This window comes from Saccopteryx bilineata, chromosome 1, assembly GCF_036850765.1.
Source record: "Saccopteryx bilineata isolate mSacBil1 chromosome 1, mSacBil1_pri_phased_curated, whole genome shotgun sequence".
NCBI classification, from domain to species: domain Eukaryota; kingdom Metazoa; phylum Chordata; class Mammalia; order Chiroptera; family Emballonuridae; genus Saccopteryx; species Saccopteryx bilineata.
The window spans coordinates 242,759,713-242,782,495 of NC_089490.1; the positions used below are offsets into that span (position 1 = coordinate 242,759,713).

Below are 22,783 nucleotides of genomic sequence, written 5' to 3' on the forward strand. Positions count from 1 at the left end.
ACTTAGCTAGGTATTATTATTATTTTTTTGTCAATTAAAGCTTTTAAAAAATGTATAAATAGGCCCTGGCCGGTTGGCTCAGTGGTAGAGCATTGGCCTGGTGTGCAGGAGTACCGGGTTCAATTCCCAGCCAGGGCACACAGGAGAAGCGCCCATCTGCTTCTCCATCCCACCCCCTCTCCTTCCTCTGTCTCTCTCTTCCCCTCCTGCAGCCGAGGCTCCATTGGAGCAAAGCTGCCCCGGGCGCTGAGGATGGCTCCATGGCCTCTGCCTCAGGAGCTAGAATGGCTCTGGTCACAACAGAGCAATGCCCCAGAGGGGCAGAGCATTGCCCCCTGGTGGGCATGCCGGGTGGATTCCGGTCGGGCGCATGCGGGAGTCTGTCTGACTGCTTCCCGTTTCCAACTTCAGAAAAAAAAAAAAAAAAAAGTATAAATAAATAATTTTTTCCTGCTAATATTATATCAAATGAGATGCTTTATAGCCTGAGGTGAGCTGATGAAGTTACTTTTATTTATATGCATAAAATATTTCTGTAAGGATACATAAGTTATAGTGGTAACGTCTGTGGATGGGATTCCAGGGTGAGAAGAAAACTACTTTTCACTAACTCTTCATTACCACTAGCCCTATAAATTCTGATGAGAAATAAGCTATTAATCCTATCCCTTATATGTTATGAATAGCTTCTCTCTTCTACTTTCAAGGAAGTCTTTGGGTGTTTGGCTCTTGACAGTTTGACTATGATGTGCCTAAGAATGGATCTCTGAGTTTATCCTACTTAGAGTTGTTTGAGCCTCTTGGACATGAAGACTAATGTTTTTCATCAAATTTGGGACATTTTTGGCTATAATTTCTCTAAAGTTTCTTTCTGCTCTCTCTCTCTACTCTTTCTAGGAATCCCATTTGAGTACTGTGGTATGTTCTATAGCAGGGGTCCCCAAACTTTTTACACAGGGGGCCAGTTCACTGTCCCTCAGACTGTTGGAGGGCCGGACTATAAAAAAAACTATGAACAAATCCCTATGCACACTGCACAAATCTTATTTTAAAGTAAAAAAACAAAATGAGAGCAAATACAATATTTAAAATAAAGAACAAGTAAATTTAAATGAACAAACTGACCAGTATTTCAATGGGAACTATGCTCCTCTCACTGACCATCAATGAAAGAGGTGCCCCTTCTGGAAGTGCAACGGGGGCCGGATAAATGGACTCAGGGGGCCGCATGTGGCCCGCGGGCCGTAGTTTGGGGACCCCTGTTCTATAGTATTCCACAGGTCATGTGGCTCTGTTCATTTTTTTTCATTCTTTTTTCCTTTCTGTGTCTCAAATAGCATAATCTCAATTGACCTATCTTCCAGTTTGCTGATTCTCCTGCTTGCTCAGATCTGCCATGGAGCCCCTCTAGTGAACTTTACATTTCAATTGTTATACTTTTCAACTCCAGAATTTGTTTAGTCTTTAAAAAATAATGTCTATCTACTTATTAATATCCTCTATTTACTGACACATGATTCTCATCCATTCTTTTAATTCTTTAGAAATAGTTTCTTTAGTTTATTAAACATATTCAAAAGAGCTGATTAAAAATCTTTGTCTAGTAAGTCAAATATCTGGGCTTCCTCAGGGACAGTTTCTATTGATTGCTTTTTTTTCCCTGTGTATGAGTCATAATATCAAGTATCTTTAATAAATGCTTTCTGAATTACTCCAAGCCTTTGGTTAATTTCCAGAGTGCTGAAAAGTTAATCCTGATAATTTTTGCCAATATTCCCATTGTTTGGGGAGAGGAATGATGTTTTAGATGTCCTTACTCTACCATTTTCACTGACATCTTCACTAGCTCTTTTGAATTAACAAGCGCATGTACTATTATTTTAACTTTAAAAAATAAGTACCTTAAGATAATTATGTAACCTACATGCAATATATTATTAATGCTGTTATAAGGGAGTCAACATAAGCTTAAGAATATATTTATCCTTGCTTGTCAGTCTTTTATCTAGTGACTGAGAATAAACATAAGGAAATTAAAAAATTTTTGTTTCTATGGTTAAAGACATTATAATTTTGATGATAAAAAATGTGTTTCATCTTTCCAACAAATTAGAAAATATTAATTTGCTACAACCAAATTTGTAATTAAATTATATGTTAAATGAAGTCTAAATGAAAGATGAAGAGAGTACAGTAATATTGGAAATCACCTATATATGGTTCATACTTCTATAAGAATGGACCTCCACACTTAGGTACCATCCTAAGAACAATAAATTCATGGGCTGACAATAAAACTGTCAGATAAATTTAGGGGATACTGGATTAGAGGGAATTATGGGTCACTTCTGTGAGTGTTGCCCATGAATTGACAATGAACCCTAAACATAAGCTCCAGGTAACAGGGCACTGAACTGTGACAGTGGCAATGACTATATAGGAAAGCTCTAGTTTATGGATCATTATTTCTAGATGTATAGAAACATGGGTTTTTCTCAGCCTCAAAATGGTATAGATGCTTTCAAATATTATTTGTAAATTACCCAATGAAGTTAAACAGAATTACCATATGGGTCAGTAATTCCACTCAAGGGAATGAAAAATACGTGTCCACACAAAAACTTGTACATAAATGTTTATAGCAACATTATTTATAATAGCCAAAAAGTGGAAACTATCCGCATATCCATCAATGGATGATTAAAACAAAATATCATGTCTATAAAAGAAAATATTATTCAGCCATAGAAATAAATAAAGCACTGGTTCATGCTATAACATGGATGAACCTAAAAACATTATGCTAAGTGAAAGAAACCAGTCACAAAAGGCCACATACTGTATGATTTCATTTACAGAAGATGTCCACAATAGGCAAATTCCCAGAGACTGAAAGTAGGTGAGTGGTTGCCAAGTGCTGGGGAGATAAGGAAATAGGGAATGATTGCTAATATGTTTCTTTTTGGTGTGAAAATATTCTGAAATTATCAATAAATAGTGGTGATGGTTGCACAACTTTGTTACTATACTAAAAACCAATGAGTCAATTTTATTGAATATCATTATTATGTCAATTTAAAAAATGGTGAAGAAGTTAGCAGAAATTAAGATTCTGCATTATATTAGCTTTCTATTGCAACCCTAACAAATTATCACAAGTTCAGTGATTTAAAACAACACCGTTTACTATCTCACAGCTGCTATAGAATAGAAGTCTAGACACAGAAAGGCTCAGTTGATTATCTGCTTACAGTCTCACAAGGCCAATCAAGGTAACAACAGGGTTTACTTTCTTTTTAGAAGTTCTGGGGGAAATTTATTTCCAGGCTTAGTCAGGCTTTGGCAGAATTCCATGCCATGTGGTTACGGGACTGAGGTCCCATTCCCCCACTGGCTCCAGGCTGGGGAACACTCCCAGTTCTAAGCACTGCCTTCACTCCCTGGCCTTCGCCCTCATCTGCCAGCATGGTGCGCTGAGTCCACCTTTCCCTCTAATCTCCCCTCTAATCTCCCCGTCTGCCTTGTTTCTCCGCCTTCCTTTTCCCCTGCATCCCAACGACTGATTCTTTGGCCTTCCTTTTTTGCTCTAAGGGCTTATGTGATTACTTTGGGGCTGCCAAGATAAACCAGGATAATCTCTCTATTTTAATCAGCTAATAGATTAAATCAGCTAATTGATTAGTAATATTAATTCCATCTGCAGAGCCCCATCAGGCCACAGTAAAGCAGCAGCTAGATGTGTTCGGGTCACCAGGAAGCAGGGACCCTGATAGCATCTTCAGAATTCTGCCCACCACTGCACAATGCTTTAATAGTTAATCACTTACAAAACTTTTTACAAGGACTGTCTTTAGCTGTGTTGCTGATTTTAAGAGAATCCACACTCTTAACATCTAGTTGATTTAACTGAAACTAGTTTGAGACTATTGTTAGGAGATGGTAAAATCAACCTTCAATGCAAAGATAATTTATAACTCTAAACAGTTTTCTACAATAACTTTTTTCTTTTTAGAGAGAGAGAAAGGAAGAGATGGAGGGACAGACAGACAGGAAGGGAGAGAGATGAGAAGCATCAACTCGTAGTTGTAGCACCTTAGCTGTTCACTGATTGCTTTCTCATATGTGCCTTGACCGGAGGGCTCCAGCAGAGTAAGTGACTCCTTGCTCAAGCCAGTGACTTTGGGCTTCAAGCCAGCAACCTTCGGGCTCAAGCCAGCAACCATGGGGTCATATCTATGTTCCCAGGCTTCAGCCAGCAACCCCATGCACAAGCTGGTGAGCCCACACTTAAGCCTTCGACATTGGGGTTTCAAACCTGAGTCCTCAGTGTTCCAGGCCAATGGTCTATCCACTGAGCCACCGCCTAGTCAGGCTCTACAATAAATTTTTATTGATTTTAATTTATTGTGTTTACATAAATTCAAGTGTTCCACTGAATATGCCCCCCACCCCTGTGTTCCCCTCAATATCTCCCTTAACCCCCCACCCATCAACGCCCTCCCCCCTTCCCTCCAGGATTTGCTTTTCTGCTCTCTATAACGCTGTGTTATGTATATACAATTTCACCCATCTCTTTCCCTTTTCTGATCTCACCTTCTGACAATAAATTTTTTTTAATTATTTTTATTTATTCATTCATTTTAGAGAAGAGAGACAGAGAGAGAGAGAGAAGGGGGGAGGAGCAGGAAGCATCAACTCCCATATGTGCCTTGACCAGGCAAGCTCAGGGATTTTTTTTTTGGTTTTTTTTTTTGTATTTTTCTGAAGCTGGGGAGAGACAGTCAGACAGACTCCCGCATGCACCCGACTGGGATCCACCCGGCACGCCCACCAGGGGGCGACGCTCTGCCCACCAGGGGGCGATGCTCTGCCCCTCCGGGGCATCGCTCTGTTGAGACCAGAGCCACTCTAGCGCCTGGGGCAGAGGCCAAGGAGCCATCCCCAGCGCCCGGACCATCTTTGCTCCAATGGAGCCTTGGCTGCGGGAGGGGAAGAGAGAGACAGAGAAGAAGGAGAGGGGGAGGGGCGGAGAAGCAGATGGGCACTTCTCCTGTGTGCCCTGGCCGGGAATCGAACCCGGGACTTCTGCACGCCAGGCCGACGCTCTACCACTGAGCCAACCGGCCAGGACGACAATAAATATTTTAAATGAAGTTTCCTATAACAAACATTCAGGCTCAATAAATCTTCAAACTATTAAAATCAATGTTTCAATAATATAGGAAAACTTTTCACCCTCCTTAGCAAACGTACTTAAGAAAAATTTAAGGATGACAAGATATAGAATGAGTACAAAACTTTCTCTCTAAGAAAGGACCAATTTGTCTGACCAGGCGGTGGCGCAATGGATAGAGCGTCGGACTGGGATGTGGAAGGACCCAGGTTCGAGACCCCGGGGTTGCCAGCTTGAGCGTGGGCTCATCTGGCTTGAGCAAAACGCTCAGTAGCATGGACCCAAGGTCACTGGCTCAAGCGAGGGGTTACTCAGTCTGCTAAAGGCCTGCGGTCATGGCACATATGAGAAAGCAATCAATGAACAACTATGGTATCGCAACGAAAAACTAATGATTGATGTTTCTCATCTCTCTCTGTTCCTGTCTGTCCCTATCTATCCCTCTATCTGACTCTTTCTCTGTCCCTGTAAAAAAATAAATAAATAAAAATTAAAAAAATAAAAAAGGACCAATTTTCACAAACAACTTGACAACAACTGCCCAGAACCTCTAAGGGATCTGTCCTACTAAAAAAAGTTGTAGATTCGTGTTTTAAATGTAATTTAATCAAGGGCCAAATTAAGAATATTCAGGGCTAATAATATTTATTTCCACATTCACAGAGAGACAGCCTCCAGGCCTACGAAGGACTTGCAGCTGGTGAAGGGACACTGAGCAGGTGTCCCATCTGGTTGCAGTCAGTGCAGACAGAGACAACAGCCCAGAGTCCAGTGACCTGCACGTACGTCCCAGCGGGCGGCGGGGGTGACTAGGAGACCACTGAAAGGAAATGCACAGCCAGGGACTGCTCTCACTTTCTGTCACCTGAGCCCACCTGAGCATACACAGAACACAAGGGACACCTCAGGGAGATGGGGAGGAAACCACAAACTCAGATTAAATCCTCGGTGATGGGGGGTGCAATGTAACTGAAATGAACTATTAGCCCTTCCCGTGCAGACAGGATGGGACTGCAGAGACCCAGTTCCGAGTCCTCGTCTTCCAGCAGAAAGAATGTGGTCTGTCTGGGTTGCTTATTGTAACTAAGTCTGACTGCGGATTCACAAGGCAGGACACCTTGGGAGAATGTCTCAATGACAACTGCTGATAAACACCCGCATACTAACGGCACTCGGGGACAGGGACATGGGCACACCTTCTGCATGACCTTCCTCGCCCACCTCAGCCGCAGGATGTACCACTGCGCGGCCGGGCAAGAGCAGCGCGCCGCCCGCAGGAGCAGCAGCAGACGCTGGACAATGCCGGACACCTTCTGGCGGCCCTCCTTTTCGGCTTTTAAGAGAAGATCGTCACCATCTTCCTGAAAAAAACAAAATCAAATTTTACTCATTGTGTCTATGCTGATTTATGTATGTTTCCTACCGCACTGAAAACTAGTCAATAGCAAATGCCTTGTCATACATCTCTGTATTACCTTAGCACACAGAATCAAGTCCACCAGGTAGTAGTAGGATTCGACAAATGGTTGCGGGAAAACACTACTCAGGTCAGTAGTAGCTAAAGGTTACTTTCCCAGAATGAGTACTCTAACCATCTGCTTCCCCAGGACCCTCCTCAGCACTGCCCCCTTTTAAATGTACTCCGCTTATAACTGGGTGTCCGCCCCTCCCCTGTACAGCCTGGATGATCCACGGAGAGCTGATCCCGCATTCCCAGCTCCCAGGGCAGGTAACCGATCACCAGGCAGTACCTTGCGGTATCCCTAGCCAGGGTAACTGGCGCAAAGACAGGCAAGTGACCGGAGCCCGTCTCAGGACTCCTGCTTGGAATGCTTGGAGAGGAACACTTTTATCCCGTCCCTCTCCCTCTGGACATGGACAAGGTGTTGTACAAGCTGCTAGCAGCCATCCTGCTTCCACAAAGGGGACCAGCCTTCAGCCTAAGCCAACACCTCTGAAAACAAACTAGAGAAAGAGCCCACGTCTTAGGCAACATAACTGAGTCAGAAGGCTGCCCTACCGCTGGGGTCCTCAACGACGCCAGACAATTCTGATAAAGTCTTCCACTGTGTACTTCTAACCATTGTAGTTGATACAGAGTGACAATTAGGAGAAATTGACCATTGAAGATTATTTTAACAAAAAAATAATGAAATGAAGCACTACTAGGAATAGTAATCACCCAAACTAATACCAGCATGGCATATCCAAAAATATCTTAAATGTGATTTCTAACGTCTAAATCAGACATGCGAGGAAAGAGGAGTTACTGAGAAATACCATGGACTATTTATTCCTTTTATTTATAATATACTACATTTCAAATATCAAGAAATATTTTTAACCTGTTGAAACATAACTCCTTCCAAATATAGCAAATGAGAATATAACTCTAAGAAAGAAAACAAAACTAGATACAGATATATTTTACTAATACTGAAACACTGAGTAGTAAAGAATCAGTACCAGAATCACTTCAAAATTAAAAATTAAAATATTTTAGCCCTGGTGGGAAGCTCAGTGGGTGAGGGCGTCATCTGTAAGCACAGAGGTTGCCAGTTTGATTCCTGGTCAGAATACAGACAGGAACAGATTGATGTTTCTGTCTCTCTCTTCCTTCCTCTCTCTCTAAAATCAATAATTAAAAAAAATTTAATTTAAATAATTTAAATGTAAATAATTTACATTAACACTTTAAATCTTAAAATCAGCAAATTGTAACGTTATGGTTTTCAGTAAGAACAGGGAAAAGTCCCTGCAGGGAATGCAGAACTGCCATTTGTAAAGACAGAACTATCAGTTGAATGGCATAGAAGGGGAAAAAAAGACCTTTTATCAAATCAAAGGAAAAAATCAAAATAAGTCTTTCAAAAGAGGCAAAACAATGATGTAAATAAAACACTGAAATAAAACGTGGCTTCTAAATTCTGGCATTTGTTATTTTGTTGCCCTACATATCTGTTTTTAAAATGTGGGGAGAGAGAAATGTCTCTTACCTTTGTTTTATTATTGTAATAATTTTAACATGTGTTGGCAGCTTCCTATGTCCTAGGGCCTAAGAGAAAAGCTTTTACAGGGTGGGTAGCTCACTTACTGCTCACAGTGATGCTATTGGAAGAAGTTTCACCATCATCTGCATCTTACAGATAAGGAAACTTAAACAGTTAAGTACACTACGTAAAATTAATACAATTGATAAACAGCCAAGCTGGAATCCAGAAGTTTGTCTTCAGAGCTTGCATTTTTATTAGCAAGTTGATTGTTTAAAAATTGGACAGAACCAACTTTAAATGGAAAGGTTAAGCTTACTTCACTCAGGACAGCCGGCTGAGGACAATACAAGGGAGGAGCCGGGAGGTACAAGCCGGCTGGCACCAAGCCCCAGAGCCTCCTGCTGAAGTCCTTGGCGGAACTGACCAGCAGCTGAAAGGCCTCGGAGAGGACGTCGGCCTCGGCCATGGCCGCCACCTTCAGGACCTCCTGCAGCGAGGCCAGTAGCAGGTCTGCGTCCTCCTCCTCCATGGGGTCTGCCAAACACAAGAGCAGCTAACGCAATCAAAACCGATATTCCACTTCTTGTTCTGCTTTGTAGGACAGAATTTCATATCTGAACAAGCTGATCACTAAAAATGAACATGCTGGTGAACAGGCGAAACATCCAAACTTCTAATCTAGACAGAAATTTAGTGACTATTCTGTTACTTGAAGATTGTAGGCAATCATCGCACACTTTTTTCCAAATAAGGCATAGTAATAACAACTATATAATAAAAATATTTTTGAAATATAGTTCTGAGTCAAAATATTAGTACCAAAAAAGAATGTCAAGAAAGACACTAAAATAATATACATAGATTATGTGAAGACAGTGGGAGAGAAATAATGATTTTTTAACTTTTCTTAATAGTCCATCATAGTACTTTTATAATAAAAGTTAATGAAAATGATTTACAATATTCTAAGCCAGGGGTAGTCAACCTTTTTATACCTACCGCCCACTTTTGTATCTCTGTTAGCAGTAAAATTTTCTAACCGCCCACTGGTTCCACAGTAATGGTGATTTATAAAGTAGGGAAGTAACTTTACTTTATAAAATTTATAAAGCAGAGTTACAGCAAGTTAAAGCATATAATAATAATTACTTACTGCCCTGGCCGGCCAGCAGTAGAGCATTGGCCCGGCGTGCAGGGGTCCCGGGTTCGATTCCCGGCCAGGGCACACAGGAGAGGCACCCATTTGCTTCTCCACCCCTTCCCCTCTCCTTCCTCTCTGTCTCTCTCTTCCCCTCCCGCAGCGAGGCTCCATTGGAGCAAAGATGGCCTGGGCGCTGGGGATGGCTCTGTGGCCTCTGCCTCAGGTGTTAGAGTGGCTCTGGACACAACAGAGCGACGCCCCAAAGGGGCAAAGCATCGCCCCCTGGTGGGCATGCCGGGTGGTTCCTGGTCGGGCGCATGTGGGAGTCTGTCTGACTGCCTTCCTGTTTCCAGCTTATTACTTACCAAGTACTTTATTTTGGATTTTCTCTAAGTTTGTCAGAATAAATCTTTATAAAACAACTTACTATAGTTAAATCTATCTTTTATTTATACTTTGGTTGCTCCACTACCACCCACCATGAAAGCTGGAACACCCACTAGTGGGCGGTAGGGACCAGGTTGACTGCCACTGTAAGCATACTTGAGGTATAAAATGTAAGATAAAAACACTCATGTACTGCCTGACCAGGCAGTGGCACAGTGGATAGAACGTCGGACTGGGATGCAGAGGACCCAGGTTCGAGACCCTGAGATCACCAGCTTGAGCGCAGGCTCATCTGGTTTGAGCAAAGCTCACCAATTTGGACCCAAGATCGCTGGCTTGAGCAAGGGGTTACTCGGTCTGCTGTAGCCCCACGGTCAAGGCACATATGAGAAAGCAATCAATGAACAACTAAGGTGTCACAATGTGCAACAAAAAACTAATGATTGATGCTTCTCATCTCTCCGTTCCTGTCTGTCTGTCCCTGTCTATCCCTCTCTCTGACTCTCTGTCTCTGTAAAAAAAAAAACAAAAAACAAACAAACAAAAAAAAAACACTCATGTACTGACTTTTCATCCTTGTCTGATACTAACATTTTTTTCGATATTCAACTTATATTTTTTAAAAATAAAAATTTTCAGATATAGCTGAAATTCCTACAGACGAACCACACTCCACTCTTTTCTCAAAAGGTATCCCCTCTCTATGACTTGGTGTGGATGTGCAGAAACTCCTATCACACATATGTTGTTGTATCTTCCTATTCTAAACTCAGAGGCTTAGCTGTTCTTTTGTATTTTCCAACTCTTTTTTTATATTTATTTTGTGTGTATTTATCTTTCTCTACATATTTTGTGTTCATATGTGTGTATACAGAGTTCAAATTCATTTTTCCAGTTCATTAACCATCTGCTGAGTTTTTTTATTTTTAAATTGGTTTACTGAGGTATAGTTTACATATGCTAAAATTCATCCTTTTTAAGTACCCAGTTCAATGAGTTCCCACAAATCTATACAGCCCTAGAGGAACATTTTTTTTTTTTTTTGTATTTTTCTGAAGCTGGAAACGGGGAGAGACAGTCAGACAGACTCCCGCATGCGCCCGACCCGGATCCACCCGGCACACCCACCAGGGGCGACGCTCTGCCCACCAGGGGGCGATGCTCTGCCCATCCTGGGCGTCGCTCTGCCGCGACCAGAGCCACTCTAGCGCCTGGGGCAGAGGCCAAGGAGCCATCCCCAGTGCCCGGGCCATCCTTGCTCCAATGGAGCCTCGCTGCGGGAGGGGAAGAGAGAGACAGAGAGGAAGGAGGGGGGTGGTGGAGAAGAAAATGGGCGCTTCTCTTATGTGCCCTGGCCGGGAATCAAACCCGGGTCCCCCGCACGCCAGGCCGACACTCTACCGCTGAGCCAACCAGCCAGGGCCTAGAGGAACATTTTCATCACCCAAAACAGTTCTCTTATACCCCTTGGTGAGCAATTTCCCCCTTATTCCCAGGCAACCTCTGACCTGTTTCCTGTCCCTACAGTGCTGTTATTTTATAAAATGTCACATCAATGGAATCATATACTACACAGTCTCTGTTTCTGACTTCTTGCATTCAGCCATTGGGTCTGAGATTCACCCATGCTGTGGCATGTGACCAGTAGTTTGTTCCCCTTTATTATGTAGTATTCCACTCTACAGACAGATGTTTATCCACTCATAAGTTGATGGACATTTGGGTTGGTTCAAGGTTTCGGCTAGAATAAAAAAACTGTTGAGAAAATTCATAAAGCGGTCTTTGGGCGGACTTATGTTTTCTTTTTCTTGGGAAAATACCACAGGAAGTTTTTACTTCCTGTTTGTCTCTGACCCCTGGAAATTTCACTTAATTTCTTTATAGCTTAGCCTTTAAACGTATATTTTTACAGTTTATCTAGAAATGCATTTTATCTTTGTCATTTATTGTGAGAGAGTTTCAGATTATCTAAATAACATATTACCAGACCTAGAAGTTCAGACTGTGAATGTTTTACTCTTTTTTTCCAAACATTTTACTCTTTTTTTAATGGAGTTACATTTTTTTTAAGTAAATGAAAAGATAAAAAACTTGACAAAAAGGTATCAAAGAGAAGTTCTCAGACTTCCAGGTATTATAAGTTCTTTCTGGAAAGAGAAGTTATAATTACTAAGTTTTAGGAATCCTTAGTGGAGACAAGCACTGGTAAACCAAACGGCCGCACAGGAGTCCTGGTTTCATCACTAAACATAAAACTTCAAATAACTACCTTTTGTCCAAATTTTTCCATCTACAAAACAGACTAATTTTATAGGGCACCTGGTTAAGTCTATGTAATATATGTAATATTACATTGTTTTTAACTTTGTAGTACCACTTTGATTAGAAACAAAACCAAATCAGTGATTTATGTGCGAGGCAAGAGTTGAACTGAACACCTCTGAGTAGCCCTCTGGGTCTGAGATGCCGCGGCTCTACGACTGCAGAAGGAATCGGTGCCAGTGCAGCCACACACACCTAGGATAAAGGCACGGACGGGAAACGACGTTACTCAGCTCCTGACCACTGTGTTCTGGATGTACCCACGATGAAGAGGAAATAGCACACTTTTATTTTTGATGTGTTTACTTCAAAGTGTTCATGTATTTGTGGGTACTGACAAGCTTTTGAAAATACCATAAGGTTTATAGTAATTGACCTGATACCTGTATCTGACTACATGTAGGTAACACACCTGTAAATTGCTTGTATTTTGAGCTCGTGTCACCTTTTGGCCCCAGGGGAGGTGGCTGACCTAGAAAGCCCTGGATTTTCTCCCGGAAGATCTGGGCAGGGGTCACATCTAACGGCAGGTTCTGACCCTTTTTCTTGAACCTGAAAGCACATCAAATTAGGAGGAATGATTCCAAATTTTGCAAAAAAGCAAACAGTGACACATCAAGAACAAAACATGAAGTTTAAGAAACTAAGAAACGCGCTGTCGTTATTCACCCTATATTTAAGAAGGAAAGCATCAGGAAATACTACATTAAGGAGAGTACTGAGGCTCTCCGTGGTCACGGTACAAAACAGCCCCCCGCGGCTCTCCTTCCACTGCCCCGCAAGCGTGCGCCATCCCGCCCGAACCGGTCGTGTTTTCTGCCCTGTGCCTCTGCCTGTGTTTGGAACGTCCTCTCTCCCTGTAGCCACTCAATGTGTCAAGCTCCTGTCTTCCCTTCAATGCCTGTCTCAAATGACATCTACATAAAGTATTTCCGTCCTTCCCCACCTGGATTCCTGCTCTCCCAACACTACCACGGGCTTTTTCCTACCACGGTATGTAAACTAGAATAATGTTGTGTCCTCTTTTCTCTATTAAACTGTAACTGCCTCTAAGCATAGAAACTATGCACCATTTAAGTTTATATCCTCTAATATACCTAGTATAAAACTTGGTACAGAGAGGTTACTTAATAGGTATGTATCTGTCTAATCATCGAATTGAAAAAATATAAAAGACACAACAGAAAAGCTAAAATACAGAGATTAGTTTGATTAGCTTAAATCTCAAATCCTATTCGAGATAGACAAACTCTCCCATTGACTTTAAGCTCTTTGAGGGCATAACTAACAAATAAATGCTCTAAATAAATTGAGACAAATAAGCCAGCTGCTGAGGTGTCCAACACAGGACCTCTAGTTGCATGTGGCTATTTAAATTTACATTAGATTGAGAATTCAGTTGCTTAGTCTTACTAGCCACATTTTAAGTGCTCAATAGCTACGTGCCGCTGGCAGCACACACACATTTCCGTCACTGAAGAAAGCTCTCGGGCACAATGCTGAACCAAGATTTCCACCAAATATGGAGAAGAAAAGAATAAAAATTACTCTAGATGACACTAACACACTATTTCTTAAGTTTGCCTAAAAAAAATACACACCTTGTGAAACTGCTATCGAGTTTACAGAACAGCTGGAAGGCTACCCCAACTGAAACAGATGTCTTCCAGTCTCCAAGTCTGTGCGCCAACCACACAGCTTCTGGAATCAGGCCGCCGATAAATAATAATTCAAGGGCATATTCAACTGTCCACACGTTGGAGAGATTCTGATCTCTGACAACACTGGCCACCTTGGAGTGTTGCAGAAGAATAAATCGGAAGGACTGCTCTGTAAGTAAATTACATGGCAAATGTCAGAGCTCACTTCTCCTTACATGGTTACATGTAACTCTTCAATCAGTATTTTCTACACAAAGCCACAACAAGGAAGATACATACAAAATGGATTAAAATATTACTTAACATACTCTAGAATGGTTTTTTTTTTTTAAACTAAAGAATGTGCCTCAAGGGGGTTGTGAAGCAATTGCCCACATTCTTAAAGAATGAAACAGAAGGGAGTAGAAATGAAAACAGAAGATACAGTGTCACCTGCGTTACACAAAATAAAGGTAAATACAGTTTAATAAAACTTTTGCCTCAGATAATATAAACAAAGGTAGATATTTAAATACACTGGGTCACGGTGTACAATTTATTACTGAGGGCTACTCTGAAATCCATGCCTATTACTCCTACTATATTATGCACTTTGGAGGGCAGAGACTGAATTTTTTTACTTTCTATTCCTCAAAATGTCAAGCAATAAAAGACTTATGTATATCAAGTTTTCAATATATTAGTGTTGGGTTTTTTTGTTTTATTTTTTACAAAGACAGAGAGAGAGTCAGAGAGAGGGATAGACAGGGACAGACAGACAGAAATGAAGAGAGATGAGAAGCATCAATCATTAGTTTTTCATTGCAAATTGCGACACCTTAGTTGTTCATTGATTGCTTTCTCATATGTGCCTTGACCGTGGGGCTACAGCAGACTGAGTAACCCCTTGCTCGAGCCAGCAACCTTGGGTCGAAGTTGGTGAGCTTTGCTCAAACCAGATGAGCCCGCGCTCAAGCTGGTGACCTCGGGGGTCTCGAATCTGGTTCTTCCACATCCCAGTCCGAAACTTTATCTACTGCGCCACCACCTGGTCAGGCATATTAGTATTTTTTTTTTTTTCCTGAAGCTGGAAACGGGGAGAGACAGTCAGACAGACTCCCGCATGCGCCCGACCCGGATCCACCCGGCACGCCCACCAGGGGCGATGCTCTGCCCACCAGGGGGCGATGCTCTGCCCCTCTGGGGGTTGCTCTGCCGTGACCAGAGCCACTCCAGCGCCTGGGGCAGAGGCCAAGGAGCCATCCCCAGTGCCCGGGCCATCTTTGCTCCAATGGAGCCCTGGCTGTGGGAGGGGCAGAGAGAGACAGAGAGGAAGGAGGGGGGGGTGGAGAAGCAAATGGGTGCTTCTCCTATGCGCCCTGGCCGGGAATCGAACCCGGGTCCCCTGCACGCCAGGCCAACGCTCTACCGCTGAGCAAACCGGCCAGGGCCAGGAATATTATTAGTATTTTTAAGAAAGCTGAAAAAGTATGATTTTCAATACTCTTGAGTAAATTACAAACCTAGCTTGAGATGAAATACAAAGGGTAACATCCTTCTCCCCTCTGTAGTTTTCCCTAATTAAAGTAACTTTTGAATAAGCATCTTGAAAAAAAAATTTGTGTGTGTGACAGAGACAGAGAGAGACAAAGAGAAGGACAGATAGGGATAGACAGACAGGAAGGGAGAGAGATGAGAAACATCAATTCTTCATTGTGGCACCTTAGGTGTTCATTGACTGCTTTCTCATATGTGCCTTGACGAGGGCGGGAGGCGGCTATAGCAGACCGAGTGATCCCCTGCTCGAGCCAGCAACCTTGGGTTCAAGCTGGTGAGCCTTGCTCAAACCAGATGAGCCCACACTTAAGCTGGCAACCTCGGGGTTTTCAACCTGGGTCCTCTACATTCCAGTTCAATGGTCTATCCACTGTGGCACTGCCTGGTCAGGCGCATCTTAAAAATTTGATGACAGAACTATTATTTTTGTAAAAACACATACTGCTAAAACTTTCATTCACTCCCTCAAAATAAAATTGCTAAGTGTGAATTTCTGCTCTTTGAAATGAAGTGGTTTCTCACACGACCTACATAGGTTCTGCCCACACCAAGCACTAACATCTTACTAGCTCTTTGACAAACACAGTCAGATAGAAACAAAGAATTTAGGTAGCCACTTGAACTGATTCTTCACAGGCAAAGAGCCAGGTGATTGTCTACATTTTCCCTATTTTTTACTCCCTATGAGCACGGCACTGTACTATTAAAAGAATCTGAATGGCCTGACCAGGTGTTGGTGCAGTGTATAGAACATCAGACTGGGATGCCGAGGACCCATATTTGAAACCCCGAGGTCACTGGCTTGAGCACAGGTTCATCTGGCTTGAGCAAGGCTCACCAGCTTGAGCCCAGGGTCGCTGGCTTGAGCAAGGGTCACTCGCTCTGCTGTAGTAGGCCCATGGTCAAGGAACATACGAGAAAGCAATTAATGAATAACTAAGGAGCCACAATGAAGAATTGATGCTTCTCATCTCTCTCCCTTCCTGTCAGTCTGTCCCTAACTGTACCTCTCTTTCTCTTGTCTCTGTCACAAAAAAAAAAAAAAAAATCTGAACGATTTAATTCTCTGAAAATGTGATACTTTCACACAGCAAACATCACACCAAAAAAGCCACTCAAATAAATCCCAATATATTCTCTCACTAGTTCTGATCAGAAAGATTTACATGAAATCTATTCTAAGTCAAGCCTGCTGACACCATTTTTTAAGATGCTAGGATGTTAAGTAAATGAAAGGATATATATAGTTTCAGGTATTTAAATTTTCAGTGCTCAGGATCTCGGGCAGAGGAACAGAACACAAAGCCAGCTCTCCCACCCTCTCCTCTCATTGGGAAGATAGCTCTCTATCACAAAAAAGTGCGTCTCTCAGCTCTTATGAATGAGTCTGAATCTGTCCCAAACCAAGAACCCCATCACCTCGCTTCCCGGAGTGTGATAAAGACCAGTCTTCCTGCAGTGTGTAAAGTGATCTGTGAAGATAGGGAGCATGGCCTGACCAGGCGGTGGCGCAGTGGATAGAGTGTCGGACTGGGATGCAGAAGGACCCAGGTTCAATACCCCGAGGTCGCCAGCTTGAGCGCGGGCTCATCTGGCCTGAGCAAAAAGCTCACCAGCTTGGACTCAAGGTCGCTGGCTCTAGCAAGGAGTTACTCGGTCTGCTGAGGCCCGCGGTCAAGGCACATATGAGAAAGCAATCATGAACAACTAAGGTGTCGCAGCGAAAAACTGATAATTGATGCTTCTCATCTCTCTCCATTCCTGTCTGTCTATCCCTATCTATCCCTCTTTCTGACTCTCTCTCTGTCCCTGTAAAAAAAACAACAACAACAACAACAAAAAAAAAAAAAGATAGGGAGCATGAGTGACAGCAAAAGCCCTGTGAACACCGAGGGTCGGAACGACAGAAAATGAGACAAATCCTCTAAGTACTAGGATGTTACCAGTTTTTTCTCCCTCTAAATTTTTCTAAAATAGAGTACTACCTCTCTTTTTCAGCATAATAATGTGGATTAAGGATATTATTTGTTGTCAGAAGCATTAATACTAAAAACAGGAAACTGTGATAAATGCCTAGGTTGTGACCAAAAAAAGTGCTTAAATATAAAACCACCCTTAATAACAACAAATGTCAAATGCATGGGGAAATAAGTAATGACACACATCTGAGCGCCTCCCAGGACAGCACAGGGGTGAACGAATGAAGCTCAGGCTGTTCTTGAGCTTCTGACCTGAGTCAGGGGGCGGGGATGGTGGGACAAGGGATGAGGGACTGAGAAACAGGGGACAGGGGGACCTGGGAGAAGCCGAGTCTGGTTCCCTGCTCACACGAGCTCCCTACAAGAGGCCATAACCAGGTCAGGACCAACTCCAGTAGGTCCCCAGGAAGCAGGGACCTGCTGGAAGAGGAACCACTAGACAGTTTCCCTTCTGGTCCTACCCACACATGACTTTCTAGAACCTCCTGAAGAACCCCCAGGGAGAATAGAGACTACACTCCTGTAGAAGCGTACAAGTGGGTGAGGACAGCCCTCTGCTCCCACCCACATCCTGAGACAATTACGGAAGAACTGAATGCACAGTTCACAACCAACATTTCTATGATTAGATTTGCAGACCTCTTGTTTCTATTAGCTACTAACCTTCCAATCACATGACATCTGTACTACTCTAACCTAGCTCTAAGCCTTGTACCTATTTATCAGTTCCTGTTATTTCCTGCTGAAAGCCCTCCAGCAACTTCCCATTGCACTTAAAATTCAGGTTCCTCACCCTGGCTTACCCCACCTGGCCCCTGTCGGCCTCTGACTTTATCTCCTATCTCGCTCCAGCCTCCCCAGTCTTTCAGTTTCTCAGACACATTGTTTGCTCCTACTCTGGGGCTTTTGCACAAGCTCCAGTTAAAATACCGTAGGCCACGATGTGTGCACAGCCGGCTCTTCCTCACCGAGAGGAGTAGTTTACAGCACCCCCACCAGAGAGCTCCTCCCTGAAATAGCCTCTCAGTCACAACACTCTACTTCAGTTCTCCGCATAACAATCATACCATTTGATATGTTTATTTACATATTCATTTATTTAATTTTCTGTCTCAACCATAGAAGAATATCTATTTGTTTTGCTCATGGAAGTTAGGATAAGTCTGTTTCACACGTCAAACAAAAAAACTACAGATGTCTTCATATTATTAATTTCATACAGTACAAGCTGGTACATCCGCAGCTGCCAGAACACTGCATGGTGCCCAGTGGGCACTGACCACAAGCTGGCAGGATGGAGGGGGCCACCAAGGGGCCTGTGTGTGTTCCTCTCCACAGGGCGGACAGCTGCCCAGCACAGATGGGGTGGGTATAGTTTGGACCCAGGCAATGAAGTGATTAAAGAGAGCAAAGTAAGGGATCCAAATAAAATTAAATTCTAAATTGGCATACTCAAACTTCATTAAATTTTTATATAAAGGAAGGTGGCAACCCTTTTACTTTAAAAATAAGAGCTTTATCAAGTACCAACTTGTCCAAATTTTGTGATTAAAAAAACCCCACATTCAGTAAAACCAAATTCTAAGCAATTACCTTTGTCAGATTTTATTCACTCACAAAGAGCCCCGGAGCAGCACCTGGGTGTCAGGCGCGAAGTGATAACGGTACTATTTCTATTGAGTAATGATCGCTAATTAATACTATTGTAACTGTTATGAGCAAAAACAAGGTGAGAAAATCATCCATCTGCTCTGTTACCTGTTTTCACATGCAGCGGAGGAAGGACATTCACATTGTGAGGTGGCAAAATGCAGAGGGACTGGTTGGTGAAATAGGCGGCCATAAACCGGGCCAGGGACTGGATCACCCGCAGCGCCGCCTCAGGGTGGACGCTCCCAGTCTTCCCCAGCTCGGGAGCTAAAGGGCACAGGAATGACCAAAGAGAGTCTCAACAAACTATCGAAAAGTAACAGTATAAGAGTTCCTAGCACTGTACAAGGAGAAAATGATAATCAATTTGTTTTAGATGAGCACCACGGCCTGCACAAGTTAATTTATGATAGGTATCGGTACTTCTTGAAGACAGTAAGACAAAAATAATCAGCTCATAAAGTATGAGCACATACACTTAGGAACCTTTTATGATTTAAGTTAGTGGTTTTAACTTAAAAATATGGAGGATCTATACACACAATCAGCCACAGCTGACTTGCAAGCTTGGCCTTTTGTTATTTTTCCTTCTTTCCAATTTCTTTCTTTGCTGAAGGTTGCAAGGCTTACTACACAGACAACCTGAAAAGCACCAGAACAAAAATTCTTAATGTTTTTCTCCGTACTGTTCGGTCTGGGAAGTGTGACACACTGCGTAGTCTCTCTGGGGAGGGAGGGACAGAGGCTCTGTGTGGACGGGAGCAGGGGCTGGGGAGGTCAGGATTCTGTTATCAACTAACAGGAGCGAACATGCATCATCCTGATTTGAGAATCAAAATTCAAAATATAAACTGGCATTCGAAATAGTCAAAACTATTAAATATATATAAGTACTAATTTAACATTGATTTTTATGAAAGTTATGGCCCAAACAATAACAAAATACCTTTCCTTCCAGAAGTCACTTGGTACGTATTCACAAGACTATGAATCTCTACAGGAGTAGGGGCCACGTCTATCTCATTTCCTATCTCTGTATCCCCAGCACCTACCTCTCCTGGAGTTTTTCTCCAGGGTAAAACTTACTGTAGGAACTGCCCGAAGGCACGATCTCCAGCAATCCTAATCATGTGAAACTCAGGAATAAGCCCCTTAAATAGGGAACGGACTGATTCCAAAAGATATGGCCACAGAGTAAAAGTATCAATTCAGAGGTTTTAAGAAAAGTTAAAAGGGTCAGTCTCTATAAGGTACAGTGATGATGTTAATAATGGCAACCTTAGACAATAAAAATTATAACTGTAAGAAATGATGACATCGGATCATTTACAACAATATGGATGGACCTTGATAACATTATACTGAGTGAAATAAGTAAATCAGAAAAAAACTAAGAACTATATGATTTCATACAGAGGTGGGACATAAAAATGAGACTCAGAGACATGGACAAGAGTGTGGTGGTTGTGGGGGAGGAGATGGGGGAGGGGAAGGGCACAAAGAAAACCAGATAGAAAGTGACGGAAGACAATTTGTCTTTGGGTGATGGGTAGGCAACATAATCAAATGTCAAAATAACCTGGAGATGTTTTCTCTGAACATATGTACCCTGATTTATCAATGTTACCCCATTAAAATTAATAATAAAAAAAATAAAATTAATTTTAAAAAATTATAACTGTATACAATGATTCAATCAGGTGAGTGTGCAGGAAAGAGGTAACATACTGTGCCTACTTGAAAGGCCTGCTTTTAAGGTTGACCTTTGGCTGGCACCTGGGCACGTGGGTTTTGGAAGGACTGCCACCACCTTAACCGATGACAGCCCTCAGCTCGTGGACGAACTACAAACTGTGTGGTCTGTGTGGGCACAGCAGTCCTTCTGGGAGCACGGCTGGTAGGGGCTCAGCGGAGAGGGCGCCCACGGGCAGCCCCCAGTAAAAACACTGTGCACCTCGTCTCACGCGAGCCTCCCTGGAAGACAGCTCACTTGTGTTGTCACAAAGTGTGGCTGGAGGAAGGAAGTACAGGCTGTGTGGCGCCCCTGGGAATAGGCTTCTGGAAGCCCGTGCCTGGTGTCCCCGGGACTCCAGCCAGGCGCCTCTTCCCTTTGCTGATTTTGCTTTGTGTCTTTCCACTCTAATAAATCACAGTCTTTGAGTCCTCTCTGTGAACTCACTGAACTTGGGGGGCTGGCCTTGGGGACCCCAACCCAGTAGGGATATGCTTAATAGGTCCTAAACAGTCATCATTAAAAACTAAAACAAATACATTATATAGGTTCAGCTTATCTTGAAAGTTAAATCCTGTAATGATAAGACTACTTTATTTTATTTATTTATTTTTTACAGAGAGAGAGTCAGAGAGAGGGATAGACAGGGACAGACAGACAGGAATGGAGAGATGAGAAGCATCAATCATTAGTTTTTTGTTGTGCGTTGCGACACCTTAATTGTTCATTGATTGCTTTCTCATACGTGCCTTGACCGTGGGTCTTCAGCAGACAGAGTAACCCCTTGCTCGAGCCAGTGACCTTGGGCTCAAGCTGGTGAGCTGTGCTCAAACCAGATGAGCCCTCATTCAAGCTGGTGACCTTGGGGATGATGAGATTACTTTAAAAAAATGAAAAATATCCAAACAAATTAAATAGCACACAGAAAAGCCCCTTGCTTCATATTCAGCTAGGAGAACTTTCTGGAGGACAATTTGACATTAGGCATCAAAAGTCTTAAAACCATGGATTCTCTTTATCTAATGTTCTATCTAACAAACACAGCTGTGAGGAGACAATTAGATCTTCACAGAGGCAGTCACTGCTAAGCCCTGGAAATCCAAAGATTGGGGGGAAAACGGTAATTGCTGTTGAGAAGCAGTCTGAAATTAACCTTAATAAGGCAGAAACACCAACTTTTATGAATAAGCAATTTCCTATCTAACCTGTAAATACAAATTTAGTAAGATTAAATGTACTGATTTTTGAAAAACGTACCTGAACTATGTTCACTTTCTTTTACAGGAAGGCGGGACCGTCTCAGTAGTTCTCTTACTAGCTGATCACACAAGCCTTGAGCATCATTTAGGTTATAGCTATACAGGTGGCCATATAACAGAGAAAGGTAATAGCGCATCTGAAGAAAACACGTCCTTCTTCCTCCTTCATCCAGAAAGAATTGAGCTTACATTAAAACCAGGAAAGCCGTTTCCAGAGAGAGAACTCAGAGAGGAGAAGCGCCCTTTCTTGCCTTTCCTGCCTTCTTCCTTTCTGCTGCCTGGAATATGGGTGGGAGGGCTGGAGCCCCAGCATCCATCTTAGATCAGGTTATGGCCTTAAGATCGGAGGCAATGCACTAAGGACGACAGAGTAGAAAAACTACAGGAGGGTGGGTCAACTTCCGTCCTCCTTTCAGCAGAAAGAAATAAACTTCTTCCTTGTTGAAGTCACCATTACGTTCAGTCTCCATTACGAGGGCCCATTCCTTGTGGATTCAGTGGGAATGCAGAGGTCTATACGGAATTCACCATGAAAACTCTGCATCAGAACTTCTCATCTCCATGAAGGCCAGATGGACAATTCCCAGATCTGAGGACTTCATCTGAGGACCTCTGTCTCCAGATCTACTCAATCACAAGTCCAATTGGTCAAACTACTAAATACCTGCCCACTGTGAGCCCTGTTCTCTAGTACTCTTGACGTTGCTTTGGTTCAGGAACTCTTCAAAGAACAGATTTTCTTGTTTCTAGTCAAAACCCACATCTCTATACCACACTACCACAAATGACCCTACACAGTGTAGCAAAGTGATCTTTCCACATGGCCTGTATTTATGTAAAAGTTCTCTTTCCTACTTAAGCCTCTTAACTGATCCCTCAGTCTTCAGGATAAAATCTTAGCCCCTTGGCACTGCATACGCTATGTCCTTCACCGTCTTTCTGTCCACCTG

General features: G+C 42.7%; 1 protein-coding gene across 3 annotated transcripts in view; it reads right to left on the reverse strand.

Annotated features, from left to right (window-relative positions):
- Positions 1 to 22,783, reverse strand: part of CPLANE1 (ciliogenesis and planar polarity effector complex subunit 1) — a 113,318-nt gene that overhangs the window by 68,966 nt on the left and 21,569 nt on the right. For all 3 annotated transcript variants that reach the window (XM_066239964.1, XM_066239956.1, XM_066239948.1), the window contains exons 15-20: positions 21,832 to 21,996; positions 18,951 to 19,109; positions 13,618 to 13,846; positions 12,429 to 12,568; positions 8,483 to 8,700; positions 6,370 to 6,534 (exon numbers count right to left, since the gene is read on the reverse strand). In XM_066239964.1, the coding sequence (XP_066096061.1) occupies positions 6,370 to 6,534; positions 8,483 to 8,700; positions 12,429 to 12,568; positions 13,618 to 13,846; positions 18,951 to 19,109; positions 21,832 to 21,996 (1,076 nt within the window). The remainder of the gene's footprint in view (positions 1 to 6,369; positions 6,535 to 8,482; positions 8,701 to 12,428; positions 12,569 to 13,617; positions 13,847 to 18,950; positions 19,110 to 21,831; positions 21,997 to 22,783) is intronic.